We start from the raw sequence: 20554 nt of genomic DNA, 5'->3' as shown, positions 1-20554 counted from the left end.
ACAATCCTTCCTGAAGGCTGGTGTCGGGTTCGTGTTACTCAGTCTACCTTTATTACAATCCTTCCTGAAGGCTGGTGTGGTTCGTGCTGCCAATAGTACCTTTATTAAAATCATTCCTGAAGGCTGGTGTGGTTCGTGTTGCTCAGTCTACCTTTAGTACAATCCTTCCTGAAGGCTGATGAGGTTCGTGTCGCTCAGTCTACCTTTAGTACAATCATTCCTGAAGGCTGGTGTGGTTCGTGTTGCTCAGTCTACCTTTAGTACAATCATTCCTGAAGGCTGGTGTGGTTCGTGTTGCTCAGTCTACCTTTAGTACAATCCTTCCTGAAGGCTGTTGTGGTTCGTGTTGCTCGGTCTACCTTTAGTACAATCATTCCTGAAGGCTGGTGTGGTTCGTGTTGCTCAGTCTACCTTTATTACAATCCTTCCTGAAGGCTGGTGTGATTCGTGTTACTCAGTCTACCTTTAGTACAATCATTCCTGAAGGCTGGTGTGGTTCGTGTTGCTCAGTCTACCTTTAGTACAATCCTTCCTGAAGGCTGGTGTGGTTCGTGTTGCTCAGTCTATCTTTAGTACAATCCTTCCTGAAGGCTGGTGTGGTTCGTGCTGCCAAAAGTACCTTTATTACAATCATTCCTGAAGGCCGGTGTGGTTCGTGTCATCAGTCTACCTTTATTACAATCCTTCCTGAAGGCTGGTGTGGTTCGTGTTGCTCAGTCTACCTTTAGTACAATCATTCCTGAAGGCTGGTGTGGTTCGTGTTGCTCAGTCTACCTTTAGTACAATCCTTCCTGAAGGCTGGTGAGGTTCGTGCTGCCAAAAGTATCTTTATTACAATCATTCCTGAAGTCTGGTGTGGTTCGTGTTGCTCAGTCTACCTTTAGTACAATCCTTCCTGAAGGCTGGTGTGGTTCGTGCTGCTCAGTCTACCTTTAGTACAATCCTTCCTAAAGGCTGGTGGGGTTCGTGCTGCTCAGTCTACCTTTAGTACACCCATTCCTGAAAGCTGGTGTGGTTCGTGCTGCTCAGTCTACCTTTAGTACAATCATTCATGAAGTCTGGTGTGGTTCGTGCTGCTCAGTCGACCTTTAGTACAATCCTTCCTGTAGGCTGGTGTGGTTCGTGTTGCTCAGTCTACCTTTAGTACAATCCTTCCTGAAGGCTGGTGTGGTTCGTGTTACTCAGTCTACCTTTAGTACACCCATTCCTGAAAGCTGGTGTGGTTCGTGCTGCTCAGTCTTCCTTTAGTACAATCCTTCCTAAAGGCTGATGTGGTTCGTGCTGCTCAGTCTACCTTTAGTACACCCATTCCTGAATGCTGGTGTGGTTCGTGCTGCTCAGTCTACCTTTAGTTCACCCATTCCTGAAAGCTGGTGTGGTTCGTGCTTCTCAGTCAACCTTTAGTACACCCATTCCTGAAGGCTGGTGTGATTCGTGCTGCCAAGTGTACCTTTAGTACAATCATTCCTGAAGGCTGGTGTGGTTCGTGTTGCTCAGTCTACCTTTAGTACAATCATTCCTGAAGTCTGGTTTGGTTCGTGTTGCTCAGTCTACCTTTAGTACAATCATTCCTGAAGGCTGGTGTGATTCGTGTTACTCAGTCTACCTTTAATACACCCATTCCTGAAGGCTGGTGTGGTTCGTGTTGCTCAGTCTACCTTTAATACACCCATTCCTGAAGGCTGGTGTGGTTCGTGTTGCTCAGTCTAGCTTTAGTACAATCATTCCTGAAGGTTGATGTGGGTCGTGTTGTTCAGTCTAGCTTTAGTACAATCCTTCCTGAAGGCTGGTGTGATTCGTGTTGCTCAGTCTAGCTTTAGTACAATCCTTCCTGAAGGCTGGTGTGATTCGTGTTGCTCAGTCTAGCTTTAGTACAATCCTTCCTGAAGGCTGGTGTGATTCGTGTTGCTCAGTCTAGCTTTAGTGCAATCCTTCCTGAAGGCTGGTGTGGTTCGTGTTGCTCAGTCTACCTTTAGTACAATCCTTCCTGAAGGCTGGTGTGATTCGTGTTGCTCAGTCTAGCTTTAGTACAATCATTCCTGAAGGTTGATGTGGTTCGTGTTGTTCAGTCTAGCTTTAGTACAATCCTTCCTGAAGGCTGGTGTGATTCGTGTTGCTCAGTCTAGCTTTAGTGCAATCCTTCCTGAAGGCTGGTGTGGTTCGTGTTGCTCAGTCTACCTTTAGTACAATCCTTCCTGAAGGCTGGTGTGATTCGTGTTGCTCAGTCTAGCTTTAGTACAATCATTCCTGAAGGTTGATGTGGTTCGTGTTGTTCAGTCTAGCTTTAGTTTTCTATATATTTCGTATTTTCAGTTTTCGCCATTACCATGGCCAATACATCAGTTTGTTTTCCACAATTAATCAGTGTTTGAATATCCCTTTGGCATCTGTCGCATAACTCTCATCAATTTTACACTGTAGTTAAACCCAGGACCAGGTAAGTAACACACCACGAAATTCTCAAATGAAGAGTGATTTGGAACAAGACTATACCAAACAATTAAATTGAGTCCATGATACTATAGTTATTGGACTACAGCAATTGAACGTTGTGAAAACATAAAACATAATAATGTAATTCACATACCCGGCAATTTCGCGGGTGTATTCCAGTTATAAGTCTATTGAGTCAATACGAAGCATTTCAACCGTTTAGTTTTGTAGCATTTTGATTAACATTCATCATGAATGTTTAACTTAATAATTAAAATTGAGCGAATTATTCGTTTTGGCATGCAACACTTATCAATTTACACACAATTATATGTAGAACTAAAATCCAAATAGTAATAAGTAAACTGTAAATTGATATTATAAATGAGCATGTAATGTATACGAATGAATAAAACAGCAGGTCTATTGAATAACTTGCAATTCCATATGCAATCTCTTTTTTCAATCGAAAGCCTGTACAGAAATGGGAAAAATACATATTGCTTTTTACGGAGTTGTTCCTTTTACCATCTGAACGGGTTATCGTGAAGGTTGACAGGATGCCTTTTGTCGGTTTAATTATTGAGTAGATGTATTTGTTTCTGTTGTTCACTTTAATTGTAAAAAAATAGGATTGAATTGTTTGATAAATTAAATTCAGACCTTGACTTTACAAGTTATTTCAATGATGCTTTATAAAGCGTTTTATTATCATGAGCTATGTATACGTATTTACTTTTCGTGAAAGTATATGAACAAATATTTCACTGGGCCATGGTCAACAATGCATATTATGGGGTCACTTATGTCTTATTGTTATCTGTGGTTCTTTTTTCGTTTGCCTATTAATTATAAATAACTCTATTCTTGATATCTTAGCACCCCATTGTCTCTTCTTCTCTTTATTCGTCTATCATTTTCGAAAATATTTCTGGTTTTGCGCATTTTCCTAAATTCCCTGTTTCATTTCGAACGATTCACGGTGTTTGAAAATCATAACTTGTGTTAAGTAATTTATATGAAATGTTTCACATCGGTCAACATGGCCTTCAAAAACGAACCACAAGCACACCTTGGTGCAAAACTTTAAGTTTAGAAAAGTTTGGGAATCAATGCCGTCTTCAGTTGCCGTCTTTTTAACTTTTTTTGATTCGAGTGTCACTGATGAGTCTTTTGTAGACGAAACGCGCGTCTGGTGTAAATACAAAATTTAATCCTGGTATATATGAAACAGTACGATATCACGGTGTTAAAAGATCAGAAAGAAAATGCACTCTCTGTACTTAAAATACAATAGAAGACGAGTTTCATTTCAGTTTACAGTGGGATTGTTATAATGCAATAGGGAGACAGTATATTTAGCCATATTATTATAAGCGTCCATCTTCATTTAAGCTTATTATAGAGTTGTTGAGCATAGAAAATGTAAAAGACATGCATATGCAACCTTTGTAAATTTCTTTTCCATGCATTTAAACGTAGAACAGACATGTTATAAGTTACCAATACTTAATATAGATCATTCTTCTTCTCGGATGTATTCATTTTTCAGTTATATATGTTTTATGTATTTATTTATGATATATTGTATTTGCATATATATAAAAGAATTACGTTTTATTATTTGAAAGTGACTTATAGACCCAATGGGTCGGGTGTATTTTATTGTGTATGTAATATATTTATACTTTACTGAAATGTGATTACACATGTCACTATAGTAAACATTTACTTACTTACTTACTTACTTACTATATATAAATTATATTTGTACTGATGAGCATCATTTGCTCACAGTAATAAAAGAATTGAAAAAAAATATGAGTTTATTTACAACCACTGGGTCGATGTCACTGTTGGTTGAGTTTTAATTCCCCGCTAGAGTATCATCAACCCAGTAGTCAGCACTTCTGTGCTGTGCTGACATGAATTATTATTGATATGATCATATTTATAAATTACCTGTTTATAAACATTTTGAATTTTTGAAATACAAAGGCTTTTCTACCTCAGGAATAGCCGGATTACCTTAGCTGTAATTGGCAAAACTTTTAGGAATTTTGGTCATCAATGCTCTTCAACTTCGTACTTTATTTGGCCCTTTTAACTTTTTTGGATTCGACTGAGCGTCACTGATGAGTTTTTTGTAGACGAAACGCGCATCTGGCGCACAGGTGCTTGAGGACAGGATCCTGTATGAGCCCCATATAGTCCCTCCCCCTTTTTTTTTTTTTTTTTAATCATAAATCTCAGATTTTTCTATATATATCACTTATTTGTACCATATATATAATAATATACCATAGTTTTACTCTAAATATGCATGTTTACTATCAACGTGAATCTCGACTATAGAGCGAAGCGACATCTTATCATAATCACTATATATATATATATATATATGCACTATGCCCCTTGCCTTAATTTGAAAGATTATATACACTTAAGAATAGAATGCTTCTTTTTGTAGATTTTTTAGGGAGCAAATGAGAAGCAAAAAATACCAGAGGTACATTCTAACTCGCTTCGCTCTATAGTCGAGATTCACGTTGATAGTAAACATGCATATTTATAGTATAAATATGGTATATTAGTATATATATGGTACAAATAAGTGATATATATAGAAAAATCTGAGATTTATGATTAAAAAAAAAAAAAAAAAAAGGGGGAGGGACTATATGGGGCTCATACAGGATCCTGTCCTCAAGCACCTGTGATCTGGCGTAAATACAAAATTTAAGCCAGGTATCTATGATGAGTTTATTTCCTCAGAATGCTTGGTCGTGATCGAAGCCTAGATGATTTTAATTAATTTGAATTTAAGTTACTTTGAAGTTTGCTTAGTAAAAAAACGTGTTTTTTTTTTATTATACTCATCTTGGTATTATTTGTTTACGTCAGACAAGTATGAATAAAATAATCATCATGTCATTATTTTGGTCAAAGTGAAACTAAAAGTAGAACGTGGCTTTCAGGTCAAAGTTGAAAGTAGAAATTCTTCCGCAATTTTAATAATTTGTATGAATGAATTTTTTATGCAATCCTTAACAAGTAGATCTATATCATAAATGTACAGCCCCTTTTGATTTTATCGCTTTCTTCATCTGTAATTAGCTTTTCGTTTATAACAAAAGAAGCCAAATAATCATCTTTCTGCATATTGTTTACCAAACTATTGCGAATGTAAACATTTCAGTTTCACTCACTTGCAACCACAAACCTATAGCGAATAACTGGTCGAAAAAAATTCACAACATACTATAAATAGTAAATAAATGCTTGTCTCATCATCTTATAGTTTCGATATTGATAATATGATAATTTACTTCAATGCTTAACAACAGATTGATTTTATCGATAAACTAGAAGAACTATTTATTTGCGCGTAGCCGAGCACTCACTTTGTAAACAGATCTAATGGCAGGTTGTGGTTTATGAAAGGCAGAAATGGGCCTTCCCGCTTCTAAGAGGTGGTTCCTACGGACAGCTTTCGTGTTCTTCCAGATCTGCTTTGGAGGAGGTAAGGAAAATAGTCTTGTTACTAAATTCGTGGATAATTTATTGTGACAACCTCTGATTTTCCAATAATTCGATTTGATAGTTGAAGCATCGATTTTTGTTGCAGGTTCTGAATATGGCGGATCTTTGGAACCTCTTGCAGCATCATCAACAAGGTTTTTCTCGGCAGTTGACAAATTATTACAGCGTCACATACTTGGAAACCTGCCAAAAACCGAAACTAACCAGATCAAAGATATATATAGAAATGGAATTAAAATAAACTTGGGAAATGCAGAAAGGTTTTGGATGCCAGATGGAGATTCTGTGGAGAAAAGGGGAGGTCGTGTGAGAAGATCATATGTAGCTAGATATCCATCAGTAGATAAATATGACCTTACTGCACCAGTCCCTATTGATTACATACTTGTTGTGGTAATTTAATTATTTTTTCTATAATCATAAATGCACAAAATTTGGCATGTTGCACAATCACCACTGTTTACAAAATGTAATTTACCTCATACCTCATACATGTATATGTGCCAAGGATTATTTTCCAGTCATGTTCAGTGCAAGAGTAAATTTGATTTTCTTATTAAATTATGTCATAATTGAAAAGGTTTGCTGATAATTTGTTAAAATTTGTGATAGCAACAATAGACAGGAAAACTTTATTATACAGGTAATTAATGCATACATGGTCATGATGGTATACCTGTAACTGGAGATAAAAAATGAAATGAGTGCATAATTACCTTGCAGTCATGATGCAGTTCAATTTTAACTGGGAATAAAACAAATCTTTTGTTAAAGAAAACCCAAGTCCATTGCAGTCAGAATTTAAAACACTATCTTTTCAATAAAGATCACAATGTAGTATATAATCACTAAATAAAGTTACTGCTTTAAACATGATAAACTCTTTTAAAGAACTGGAATTTTAGTGAAATTATTGATATGATAACTTATTACTGGATTAAACCTGAAAAGTTTCATTAAATATGTAATTAACCCCAAAAAGTTGTCCATAGTTTAAACATATTTATTTATAGTGGATTGGGAAACAAGTTTTGCAACTTATATTAATCCCTTTCCACTTTGCGGGTGCGAGTGCTGCCTTGTAGCGGCATTAGCCTACTCTTTTTCGAAATCTACAAGGGTGTCTTTAACGTGCAAGAGATGTGGCTCTCTCTTAACACGGGCCAGCCATTTATCGTCCCCGTCCGACGGACTATCATCGTTTCCTCAAGACCATACTCGCAAATGGTGTCAAGGGAGAGCCGAAAATTGAGTTCCTGAAATTTTCATCCCAAACGGGAATCGAACCAGGAACCTTTGTGTTAGTAGTTCGATGCACTAACCACTACACCACGGCTCACAGTTGTCCATAAGAAGCCTTAAAGGAGCACTAGCTACGATATATATAAAAAAATAAAGTATGATTTTTTTTAGCTTAATCATTAATTAAATTGGAATAATGAAATAATAATTTGCTTTTAGCAATCAATTTGCTTTAATTTTGTTGAAATAAGCGATTATACATAATTTTTGACTGATTCACTTGCAAGTGAAAACGTCATCATCATTCTAACCGGTATTCATGTGAACTTCAATTTAACCCCTAGCTAGATACTGACAACGCATGCATTGAACGTGAACTGGTTATTTAAAGAAAAAAAATGTCAACAATGAAAGTGAAACTACGGTAAATCATTTGATTACTAATTCGATCCACATAAATCATTCTTATACGATTAAAAACAATGAGAAACTTATATTTTTAATCTATAAATTCAAATCAAACAGACCTATAAAAATCCAATTGCATGTGCTGGTTTAACCTATTCATATCTTTATTTGTGTTTACATCGCTTATATGGTCATCTGAGGTCAAATCTATAGTTAATTAGATGGCATCTGGAATTAAATACACACGAAACGAACCTACATATCATCTACCCCATGCTTTGTAAACTTTTTATTTAAAACGTTTGATAGATTGGATAAATGTTTTACATTGTTATTAATCAAATATGAGAATTTGAGTCAAATTGGTGACCATGAATTTGACAGCTAGTGCCCCTTTAAACATTTTATAGACATTTTCCTGAGATGTACATACATGTATCAATGGCTTGCAATGTATAGCAGAAAGACATGCTAAAAATCATTTTGTTTCTTAATTTTCGCAGTAAGGATAACATTTCTTATGATAAGGAAATTTTCAGTTAACAAAAACATATCTGATTTAAATGATTAAATACCATATTCATGATGTTGGAAAATTTAAAGCTTTTCAAAGATAAGTAATCAACTATTATCAAATTCCTGAAGAAATAGTTTCAGTTGCCTTGGAGATTTTATTTTCAATTTAAATGTTATTATTATACGCTGGGTACATATCTCTGTAACATGTTTAATTGAAAAGAAAAAAGTATTTGAAAGGACCATTATTACAATGTACCTGTTGTTAATCTAAAATCTAATTGTCATGGACTTGTGTTTGTCAATACATCATTCACACAGAGAATTTATTTACAAAATCATTAATGCATTTAATTATAAAAAAATGATTAGTGATTGATATTAAATACCACTTTCAATATGATTATTCATTGTTATTGGCTTTACTTTGATGGTCAAGTTTAAATTGATGGAAATTGAAATTGAGTATACATGTACATTCAAATTCAGATTCAATAGTTTATTATATATTTGTTATAAAGACCGGGAATTATTCAAGTACAACACAGAGTCAAAGTTTGATAAAATCAAAAGGACAAACAGAATTGAGATACTTTTATTTTCTATCATTTGACATATATATGGACAAAATGTCTGCTTACCTTAAAGTTAGTAATAAAAAATGAAAATTTTTGTTACTGTAAATTCATTGAGTGAATATATATTTTGACCTTGAGACATCATTTGGTTGATATCTCAATGGTGTACAATGCAGTTGCTGATTCAGAAATTTTCACAAGGGAAGGCCCACTGACTGTCACTGTGCCTTAGATGGACCTGCTGCAGTCATGCTTCAGAGATTCCTAAAAAAAATCAACCAAATCACCCCCTCTAAATCCCCCTCTGAAATGAGCCACATATCAATTCTATTCAAACTTAAAAGATAGTACCTAGGTAGTTTTGTGTAAACATGGTAAAAGCAAGTAAAAACAGCTTCTGAATTTACAATTATATATATGGGACTATTACAATGTACATGTACATGACATTCGTTGAATATTTTTTTGGTTTCAAAATTCAAATAGGGAACACATTTAAGGAATGACTGTAATATTTTTTCTGTCTGAAGAAATAGCATAAAAAACTTGGTGCACACTGAATAACGCGTGTAGCGGGTTATTTAACAGTGTGCACCACACTTTTTATGTTATTTCGAATAGACAAAAAAAATATCACAGTCATTTCTTATAATTTAATTCTAATTTCCAATTTAAACCGTAGAAAACCATGAAAAAACGTTGACGACGTCACGGTCATATGACTAAATTATGTCTATGGGCTCATAATAAAATAACGTCAGCCAATCAGAAGACGTGTTACATCCAAAATTAAATTATTACAAGATAATCTATTTCAAGTTTTGAGGTAAAGACTGCACAAACACATTTATTTTTGGTTGGCCTTACTATTAAACTTTAAAACAAAAGGAGATTGATTAATTGGAACGGGTATCTCAAGATTTCTTCAAAACCTGTCTTTTTCACTGATTTCAAATAGTATTGTATCTGTATTTTATTAATGTATTTTGATGAAAAAGGTACATGTACAAAATGTAATCATGTATATATACCAGCCAGACATTTGTCAGAGTCAGATGTCATATCCAACTTAATGCAAAAGACCCAAATGCTTTATCATTTAAACTAAATGAATTTCTAATTTCAATTTCAAGATGCTAAGCTGAGGGCAATGTCAAACTATGATAAATAAAGAACAGAGTGTAACTGACTCAAATTGGAACAAAATGTTCTAAAACCGTGTCAAAATCCCTTTACAGCTTCTGACTTTTCTGATTTGTTTACCCTTTTGAAGCAGTAATCTAAAGAAGCAGTTATTATCACAAATGTTGTTAAAAAAAAATGAAGTTCTCAATGAAATGTTTGATTGAATGATGGGTGTTTTGAACGTATAGATAATAAAGGCGAATAAACTCAAAGCGTCTTCAATGTTTTGTATGCTTTACTAGAGTCCAAGATATATACAAAGAGACGTCGGCAAGTGACGACATTGCGGGCCTATTGTTAAGTGAAAATGGTAGAAAAAGGTGAAGCAAAAAGAAGAGTATAAAATACTAAACTGAAACTATAACTAATTCACAACAATGGGTATTAAAAGACTAAGCACTCTTTGTGAAATTACTTTTATTCCAGAACATGTCTAATATAAGTGTACATCAAACTTATGGTTTTTCTGTTATTTTGACATTCTATCTGATTTTTCAGAATTTCATTGCTTTACAACTCAAAGTTTTATTGGGGTTTAATAAGATTAAATTGTTGAATTTTAGAATCAAGTTGGGTCCATTTTTAAGATTTCTGCTATCCAAGTATTTTGAGTTAAGTAAAAGGAAAGAATATATTACAGACCTTTTTTTTAACTTGGAATTATTTTTAATTATGGAATTTGCTTTATTTCTTGTTATTGAAATTTTTAATAAATTCCATGCTTATTCTGTACTGAAATGTTCTGTGCTGCACACAAATCTTTATATTTTCAATAGAATGTACTGTGCCACGCACAACACTATCTAACCAAAATACATTGTATGGAAAGTGTTATTAACCGCTCACATGATCATAATACCAAATAAACCTGGAATTTATTAAAAAATTTAAACACAATAAATTATGCAAATTCCATAATTAAAAATAATTGCAAGTTCAAATAATAGCCTGTTAAAAGCAAATTATGTTTTTCAGTTACTTTTGTGTTTTGTTATAAAAGATTAATAACTATAACTTATATGCGTAAATAAGACAATAGAAGTCTGAAAATCTTTCATCTAAAATTTCATTTGTGGAAGCAATCAAACGGAAAACATTAGATGATACAACTTTTGGAATAATGTACAATGTAGATCACAAGAGTTCAATTTCGATAAAAGATGTATGATAAGATGAAGTTTGACATGTTCAAGTTAAAAGCTCAAACAAGCAATTGTGAGTTACATTTTGTAAAGTGAAATCTCCACCCCCCCCCCCCCCCCCCCCCCCCCCCCCCCCCCAAACCCAATCTGTGGCACATTTGAACATGTATTCCTAATAATTCAGTCCTTCCCCACAAGTGACTCCCACTTACGAGAGATTGAACCAAACAAATAAGAATGTATCAGGAATGCTGCTTTTTAACACGCTGTTTCTGTACCCATCAAATCAGATCTTGACTGTTATGGTATGGATGTAGAAACAATAGTAGATTCAAAAGGGGGTCCTGGTCCCCCTACCCCTTTATCTGCCTCTGTCATATAACTTGACATGCAGTGTTAATTATCAGTGGTACTACTGTTACAATTATCTCAGATGAAGGATATTCATCAAAGAAAAATAGAGAGCAAATATTTAATTTAAAAAGAAGATGTGGTATGATTGCCAATGAGACAACTATCCACAAAAGACCAAAATGACACAAAAATTAACAATTATAGGTCACCGTATGGCCTTCAACAATGAGCAAAGCCCATACTGCATATAGTCAGCTATAAAAGGCCCCGATAAGACAATGTAAAACAATTCAAGCGAGAAAACTAACGGCCTTATTTATGTAAAAAATTGTTTTGTCTTGTATGTGAAATATAATTTAACAACAACAGTTTATCAACAAATGAAATATGTCAGTCAAAGTAAAATAAAAATATTATTAATCAAATTTATATTTTTACAATTTTCTATTATTTAGTATTTCTTATGTCATGTATGTTACTATCGTTTCAATCACACCATGCACAAATATTATGTACAACATAAGAAACAAAATTAATGAGAAAGAAAACAAATCTTAAATTTCATATTTCTAATCAAATTTTTAAAGGAAATATTATTATCATACACACACAACTTAATCTTCTTTCATTGGGTTTTATTGTTCGATTACCCAATAATAAAAACTTGATGTATTATGGTTTGGCTCCAGTTATAAAGTGTCTGTGATATCATGTAGCCTGAGCATGTAGCACACACAATGAACTTAATATGAATTCTATATATATATCCAACAATCATGTTTCTGTCATAATGCAATAATTGAAAATTTTTGTTATAATGCTAAAGACATTTACAGAATGGATACCTTAAATGGACCATATGGTATATTGACAGTTTTGCCATGATTTTGACTGATAAATTTTCTTTGCAATCATAACACTTGACAATGTTTATCTTAAGAACTATAATGTGTGGGCGGTAAAAAAATATGTCTCTTATGACCCTGCTGTATTGATTATGTTCTCATTTTACTGAGTTGTGTTAGTAATTTACCATACTTATTTAGTGAGAATCTAATCAAACCTTTTGGGTCAAGATCTGCTTATTATGACTAGATAACTAGGAAATTCCAATCTATTTATTGTCATACATGAATCAGTCAACAATATTTTTTAAAGATCTAAAAGATTATAATAGGAAATTTATGTGTGCTAGAATGAATCTTTATTGTCATATTTACTCACTCTTCCAGTATAGTTCATGGAGTCAATGGGTCATATCTTTGTTATTATCATTCATGGCAATATGTAAACAGAAAGTCCTGTATTTTAGTTATTCATTTACTTGAAGCTGTAATATGAATTATTCCTTGGTCATTATCAGTCTATCTATTTCTCAGTAATTATCAGTTTGTCTGTCTCTCTGACATTGTCAGTCAGTCAGTCTGTCTGTCTGTCTTTATCTCAGTCAGTGTCAGTCTGTCTGTCTCAATCATTGTCAGTATGTCTATCAGTCATTGTCATTCTGTCTATCTCAACTAGTGTCAGTCTGTCTATCTCAACCATTGTCAGTCAGTCTGTCTGTCTCAATCATTGTCAGTATGTCTATCTCAGCCAGTGTCATTCTGTCTATCTCAACCATTGTCAGTCATTCTGTCTGTCTCAATCATTGTCAGTATGTCTATCTCAGCTAGTGACAGTCTGTCTGTCTATCAATCATTGTCAGTCTGTCTATCTACTTGTCATTGTCAGTCTGTCTGTCTCAGCCAGTGTCAGTCTGTCTATCTTATATCATTGTCAGTCTGTCTATCTTAATCATTGTCAGTCAGTCTGTCTACTTATCATTGTCAGTCTGTCTGTCTCAGCCAGTGCCAGTCTGTCTATCTCAATCATTGTCAGTCTGTATATCTCAATCATTGTCAGTCAGTCTGTCTACTTATCATTGTCAGTCTGTCTGTCTCAGCCAGTGCCAGTCTGTCTATCTCAATCATTGTCATTCTGTCTATCTCAGCTAGTGTCAGTCTGTCTATCTCAATCATTGTCAGTCTGTCTGTCTGTCTCAATCATTGTCAGTGTGTCTGTCTACTTATCATTGTCAGTCAGTCTGTCTACTTGTCATTGTCAGTCTGTCTGTATCAATCATTGTCAGTCAGTTTGTCTACTTATCATTGTCAGTCTGTCTGTCTCAGCCAGTGCCAGTCTGTCTATCTCAATCATTGTCATTCTGTCTATCTCAGCTAGTGTCAGTCTGTCTATCTCAATCATTGTCAGTCTGTCTGTCTACTTGTCATTGTCAGTCTGTCTATCAATCATTGTCAGTCAGTCTGTCTACTTGTCATTGTCAGTCTGTCTGTCTACTTGTCATTGTCAGTCTGTCTGTCTCAGCCAGTGTCAGTCTGTCTATCTTATATCATTGTCAGTCTGTCTATCTCAATCATTGTCAGTCAGTCTGTCTACTTGTCATTGTCAGTCTGATCTCAGCCAGTGTCAGTGTGTCTATCTCAATCATTGTCAGTCTGTCTGTCTATCAGTAATTGTCATTTTATCTCTCCCTAAGTCACTGCCAGTCTGTCATTTACTTGAAGCTTTAAAATGAATTATTCTTTGGTCGTTATCAGTCTATCTTTTTCTCAGTTATTGTCATCAGTTGCAGTCTGTCTTTTTCTTAGTAATTATCAAGTTGTCTGTTTCTCTGACATTGTCAGTCAGTCAGTCTGTCTGTCTGTCTTTATCTCAGTCAGTGTCAGTCAGTCAGTCTGTCTGTCTGTCTGTCTTTATCTCAGTCAGTGTCAGTCTGTCTGTCTCAATCATTGTTAGTATGTCTATCAGTCATTGTCATTCTGTCTATCTCAACTAGTGTCAGTCTGTCTATCAATTATTGTCAGTCAGTATGTCTACTTGTCATTGTCAGTCTGTCTGTTTCTTGATTTTTTTGGGATCATAATTTTTATGTTGTTATCAGTATGGTAAGCTTTTAGTACCTTGTAGCCTCTAGTTATTATATACATGTATACTAAATATTTTGGGAAACATACATATATTTAATTTTCTTTGGTTTGATGTGGTTATCTTGATTTTGTAATCTGATAAGGGACTTCCCCTTTTGAGTTTTCTTGGAGTTCTGTATTTTGTCATACACAAAATTCAATTTGCTGAACAATCAAGAGTCAATGATCTAGTTTAAAATGTGAGAAATGAAAAACAAACCTTCTTAGACCAATTGATTTTATTGTGTGGGTGTCCATTACATACAAATACAATTATCTTCATTTGACATCTATTTTGTTTTGTTTGTTGTCTCTGTATGTTGATTATATGAGAGAATATAGTAAAAGATGGTGATTTCTGAAGTTGATTATAATCTGTGATACTATGAATTTTCTTTGCACTTACATATGAAAGAAAATAGATTACAGCTGTAAGTTAAAGTTCTCCTACATTTCAAAAGAAACACTTTTGTCGCTTTAATTTTTAAAATTATGTCTACAAATGCTGTATTGGTTTTGCATATTGCTGAAGGCTGTGCAGTGACCTTTTGTTGCTTATACTTCATAATTTGGTCTCTGGTGGACAGTTGTCTCATTGATAATCTTACCACCTAATTTTATACGACCCCAAAAAAAAAGTTTGATTGTAAAGATGTATAATGGTATGATGTTGTTGTCTGCATCGTCCGAAGATGAAAACACATTTGGTGTCAGGACAATAACTTTAGTTTAAGTGAATGGATCTCTATATGAAATTCAATAAGAAGGTTCAATACCACAAAAGGAAGGTTGGGATTGATTTTGGGGATGATCATGATGATGGTCCAAACTGTTATGGAATTAGGGGCCCAAAACAAGCATTTTCTACTTTTAGTTTATATACTTGTGTATAACTTTTCAATTGCTTTTAAATTGTACCACTATGTGTGATACCACTAGTAGGAGGTTTGGATTCATTTTGGGTGCCAACAGTTTAGGTATTAAAGCCAAAAACTAGAATTTTTGTAGTTTCTGGCAATAACTTGTGTGTAAAAAAGTGACGAAAGATACCAAAGGGACAGTCATGGCAACGCCATGGTTAAAAAAGAAAAAGACAAACAGACAAACAATGGTACACATGACAGAACATAGAAAACTAAAGAATAAACAACACGAACCCCTCCAAAAACTAGGGGTGATCTCAGGTGCTCTGGAAATGTAAGCAGATCCTGCTCCACATGTGTATGGATCTTTCTTATGTTGAACTACAAGGTTTCATATCACAAAAGGAAAGCTGTGATTGAGTTTGGGGGTAACTATTTATATATATTTATAGGGGCCAAAAAAAGGGCCAAAAACAAGCATTTAACTAGTTTTCAGACAATAACTTGTGTTTAGGAATATGGATCTCTCTGAAATTGTACTGCAAGGTTCCATACTTCAAAGGAAAGACTGGGTTTGAGTTTTGGGGTCATTGCTTCAAAGTGGGGATTCAAAAAGGTTGGGGGAAGCATCAATTTTTTTAAAGGGGTTCAAATTTGTTTTCTTCAAAAAAAAATTTTTTTTTTATAAAGATTTTCAAGAAGAATCTTTAATTCCACAGTATTGTGCAATAGATTTGTAAGATCTTGACATTTGTTTTGTGTTAAAAACCTATACAATGTCAATTTTTTTTTATCACAATTCAAATTCAGAAAGAAACAAGCTTGTATTGTGGCTAAATTTGCCACAACTTTTCAGGGTTCAACTTCTGCGATTGTTTCAGGCTGCTTTCAGCGAAGCATTTGATTACAAAAAACATCAATGATGTCATTGAAGAATAGTGTCTTTAATTACTGTGACAATATCTTATAACATTGTTTATACAAAGAAAATGTACTGAAAAATGCACAATTTTGAAAATCATCTATTTCAATTTTCAATAGTATAGCATTCATGATCCTAGATGTACCCCCTTCCCCCCCTCCCCCCGCCCCCCTAAAAAAAATAAAAACTGTATACATTTTTTTGCTTATCATGCACACCAATGCAAGGTCCATTTAGTCCGTCGGAGAGATTTTTATTTGTTCGCTGCATTTCTTAAAACATCCTCAGAGAAATTGGCTTCTGATGTTTTCCAACAATTGACTCCAATAAAAATCTATTGATGTTTTCCAATAAGAGTTGTTATAAGTAATATATTCCAATACCTCTGTAGATTTTCATAAGAAGATTACTCCAGACATCAAAAACAAAGATCTTTTTTTTGCAATGTCAAAGATACCAATATAATACTATTATGGATTTGTATCACAGAAACCTGTCTAATACAGATAAATATAGAATAACCATTGATTTTATTTGGCTCAACTCTAGAAAATCTTGATAGCTTATATAATGATACACAGGTGTTAATTATTTCTATGTATTATCAGTAATTAATATACCAAAATTCTTATATGTGAAAAGGGGATATTACATATTAAGAATGAGAATATAATAGCTATGTTGATGACTTGATTAGATAAAGCATCACACAAGTGTTGTTAACCTACTGTAACTATTATATATATTAAACTTTTATTTTTAAAAAGTCTCATTTATAATTTACCAATTAATGAGAAAGTCAGGCATGCAAAAGTTTTGTAATTTGTTGTATGATAGAGTTGAAAGATTCAGGTTCTCAGGTGTAAACAAGGTGTTTGTTTGTAATCAAACTTCAGTTGTTATTTTACGCACTTAGAAAAACATTACCATTTTGTTTTTTCCAATTTTACGTAAAACTAATTTGTTTTCTGATAAAAATTAAAAGCTATTTTTTTCATGACATTTAAAATGTCACACGAGTACACAATATAAAACTTATTTGAATCAAATATAGAAGGATCCATGCCATGCATGTGAGCAAATGTGAAATTCACATTGTTTTTATAAAGTAGCTCATGATTTAACTGAAACAGCATTTTGAGCATTTCTTGAACTTCATGAACTTAGTTACATTCAAAGTAAAAGAAGACATATATTTGTAATTTGTAAACAGATAATGCAATAGTTATTATGGAGATATGGTGTAAAGGCTCATGAGACAACTTTTATGGTCACCATACAGCTTTTAACAATGAGCATAACCTTCTGTTTAGACAGCCATATTAGCTCTGAATTAGTGTCCTAATTTGAAAGAAAAAAAAGAAAATAAAAATATGACTGGCATAAACCATTTCACAATTATGTTTTTTAAAAAAAGCTTTATTTTTCAGGATCTGGGTATTCAAGTTAAAGATTTGAATGAAACAGCATTGCGATGGCTGGAGATTGCATTCGCAACAAACCTAAGCCTGCCATTAGAAAATGTGGTCACTCAGAAAGTTGGAGTAAGTATTTTATACAACAAAAACTAGCAATATCAAAAAGGTTTATTAGAAGTCAATATAAATTATACATGTATTATGTTAAGCATGATGAGCTATTCAAATGTTTGAAGATAACAACGATATAAGAAGATGTGGTATTAGTGCCAATGAGAAAACCCTCCACCCAAGTCACAATTTGTAAAAATAAACCATTATAGGTCAAAGTATGGTCTTCAACACTGATCCTTAGCTCACACTGAACAGCAAGCTATAAAGGGCCTCAAAAATGACTAGTGTAAAACCATTTAAACAGGAAAATTAAGGATCCAATCTTATAAAAATAAGAAACCAGAAAAATGCTTGCTTTATGAGTGGCTTTGTCTTTGATTTAAGTTGTTATACCTGAGCAGCTTCAATTGTTTTAACACTTATTTTTGTTAAAAGGCTCTTGAAATTTTTTTTCTTCCATATCTAAAATTCCTTCAAGACAATTGAATAAGTATTATTTAGAATGTAACTATGGAAATGTTATTTTTATAACTGTGTTAAAGATTCCAAATTATACTTTTACAAAAAGTAAAAATAGGAGAAAGGATTTGATTGTGGAAAACGGAAAACAAAATGTAGAATAGAAGTTTGGAAAACAATGACTCCACAAGGCTATTATAAGGTCATGATTTTGTCACTGTAGAAGGTTTTATAGAGTTGTGGGCGAATGTGAAGTTTTTACATGTAATGATTGTGTGGTCAACCTGGAGGAAGTGGCGCCACTGCATATTATTTTGACAGGGGTATGTTTGGTTTTGTAACAGTAATGTCAGAGATACAAAGAATGTGATAGAATCAAACATTGGCTTTTGATTGTTATTTAAAGAAGTTAGTTATCATGGTTATACCCACACTTTACAAATGAGGGGTTATTATGACCAGGTCAACTTTTCTACCTCTGTATGTCTGTCCATCATCAGTCCGTCCATCCATCAAAAAAAAAAAGATTTTGTATCTTTCTCAGGAACTACAATACAAGGATTTCTGAAATTTGGTCTCCTGGTTTATATAAGTCACCTATACTGTACATGTGCGATGGGTTTTCAGATTTATCACGCAACAACTTCCTGTTTTACAAAATATTTGGGCAGGGGTACCGGTATTATCAGTGAGCTTTCACTTGCTTTATGTTTATTATCTTTTTATATTTATTTCAGTACCATGGAAATACAGTTGAGATGTTTTTCGTCAGATATGGGCGTCCAGTGACCACATTTAGTATTGAAGATTTGATCCCAGTCAAAGAAATCGTCAGTCTCAAGCTGTTGCACACACTTCAACAGACCCTGCCATTCTTAAACATTACCAATATAAGACCACAAGTAAGTCAATACTTTACCCATGTTATTATAAAGGGTGTATCATATGGAAAGCCAACGGGGTCAAAATTCTTAATTCGTAACTTGTCAATTCGTAACTTGTAACTGTGTAATTTCTAAATTCTTAATTCGTAAATTGTCAATTTGTAACTTGCACCTTTGTAGTTTCAAAATACTTAATTTGTTAATTGTCAATTTGTAACTTGTAGATTTCATAATTCTTTATTGGTAAATTGTCTTTTTGTATATTGATGTTTTGTTACTTGTAACATGTAACTTGTCGATGCGTGAATTGTCGATGTGTGAAATGTCGAAGTGTTAAATGTCCTCGAAGTTGTATTATGCTAACGATCATTATGACGACAGATGGCGCTCGGGTTCTACTTCGATGTATAATCGTCTTGTTAGTAGGAGTACCGCCATGTGGAATGTATACCTAAGTGATTTTAATCCATTAATTACAGCAAATGCGTCTAAAAAAAGAAAAACAAAAATGTATAGAATCCCAGTTTTATTTGTTTACTAACGTGGACTTTTGTTTGAGAACGGAAACTATAGAAAAAAAAAACCCATCCCGACTAGTTCAGTCCCTAAACGTAATTGATCTCTCCTAATTTCGGGGTTAATGTAATAATCGTTGGTCAGTGGAATATTACGACTGGATTATTCAGGTATATACAATAAGGAGATGTGTTAATAAACCGTATGATTGCCAATGAGACAGCTATCCACCAATGCGAAGTACAAATAAAGTTGATGTAAGCATCTATAGGCAACCTGGCTACGGCCTTCATCAATGACAAAACCTAATACCATATAGTCGGCTTTAAAAGGCTACATCATTACTGGAAAACCCAGGTACTAGTAATAAACGATTTCTATTAATCATAAAATGCCATTATCGGGGACCATTTTATTCTGACAGTAAATGACTGACATATATATTCTATTCTGCTGTTGTCGGTTCTATGGTCGGGTTGTTGTCTCGATGACACATTCCCCATTTCCATTCTACATTTTATGTATTAATATATATGCCTTCTGAATTTTTCTGGTCAAGAAGCTTAAAAATTGTCGCTACCAGATTTCCTAATAAAACTGTATAACCAAAAAGTCAAATATTCACGAGTCCCTCGATCTCAACAGCTGCTGAATGCCCCGTTCTCCCGATATGAACCCCACCTGGTGCCACACCTCCTTATAGCCCGCCAACCTTACTAAATCTAACATCTTGTCAATCGTTAATTAACTGAAATGATTTACGATTTTAATCAATAAATCTGGGTTTTTTTTAAACTTGCATGACAAATATAAAATAAAAAATCATTTGCAATGAATTCGTAACAATAAAATCCTAATATCCTATTGACAAACCCGGTTGTATTCCGCCTGCCTCTTCTGTCGAGCAGTCAGCCAGGATCCTAGGCTATCATTTTACTCTAAAAATGACCAAATACATACTCTTTTGGCCAAACCCCAAATAATGTGCAAATATGTTCTCGGAGTAATAAA

General features: G+C 33.8%; 2 protein-coding genes across 4 annotated transcripts in view; both read left to right on the top strand.

The window, feature by feature from the left end:
- Positions 1-5836: 5836 nt before the first annotated feature.
- LOC134685282 (tyrosine-protein phosphatase non-receptor type 5-like) overlaps positions 5837-20554 on the top strand; it is a 49543-nt gene continuing 34825 nt past the window's right edge. For 2 of the 3 annotated variants that reach the window (XM_063544890.1, XM_063544888.1), the window contains exons 1-4: positions 5837-5956; positions 6038-6369; positions 17583-17696; positions 18881-19045. In XM_063544890.1, coding sequence (XP_063400960.1) covers positions 5884-5956; positions 6038-6369; positions 17583-17696; positions 18881-19045 — 684 coding nt within the window. In that variant the 5' untranslated portion in view covers positions 5837-5883. The remainder of the gene's footprint in view (positions 5957-6037; positions 6370-17582; positions 17697-18880; positions 19046-20554) is intronic. The other variant, XM_063544889.1, reaches the window with a different exon arrangement.
- On the top strand, positions 10213-14307 carry LOC134683498 (streptococcal hemagglutinin-like). The gene is made up of 3 exons (XM_063542808.1): positions 10213-10242; positions 12923-13105; positions 14086-14307. The coding sequence occupies exons 1-3, from the start codon at positions 10213-10215 to the stop codon at positions 14305-14307; spliced, it is 435 nt and encodes a 144-aa protein (XP_063398878.1).

Source organism: Mytilus trossulus, chromosome 9 (assembly GCF_036588685.1).
Source record: "Mytilus trossulus isolate FHL-02 chromosome 9, PNRI_Mtr1.1.1.hap1, whole genome shotgun sequence".
NCBI classification, from domain to species: Eukaryota; Metazoa; Mollusca; class Bivalvia; order Mytilida; family Mytilidae; genus Mytilus; species Mytilus trossulus.
This window is presented reverse-complemented; position numbering and strand designations above follow the sequence as displayed.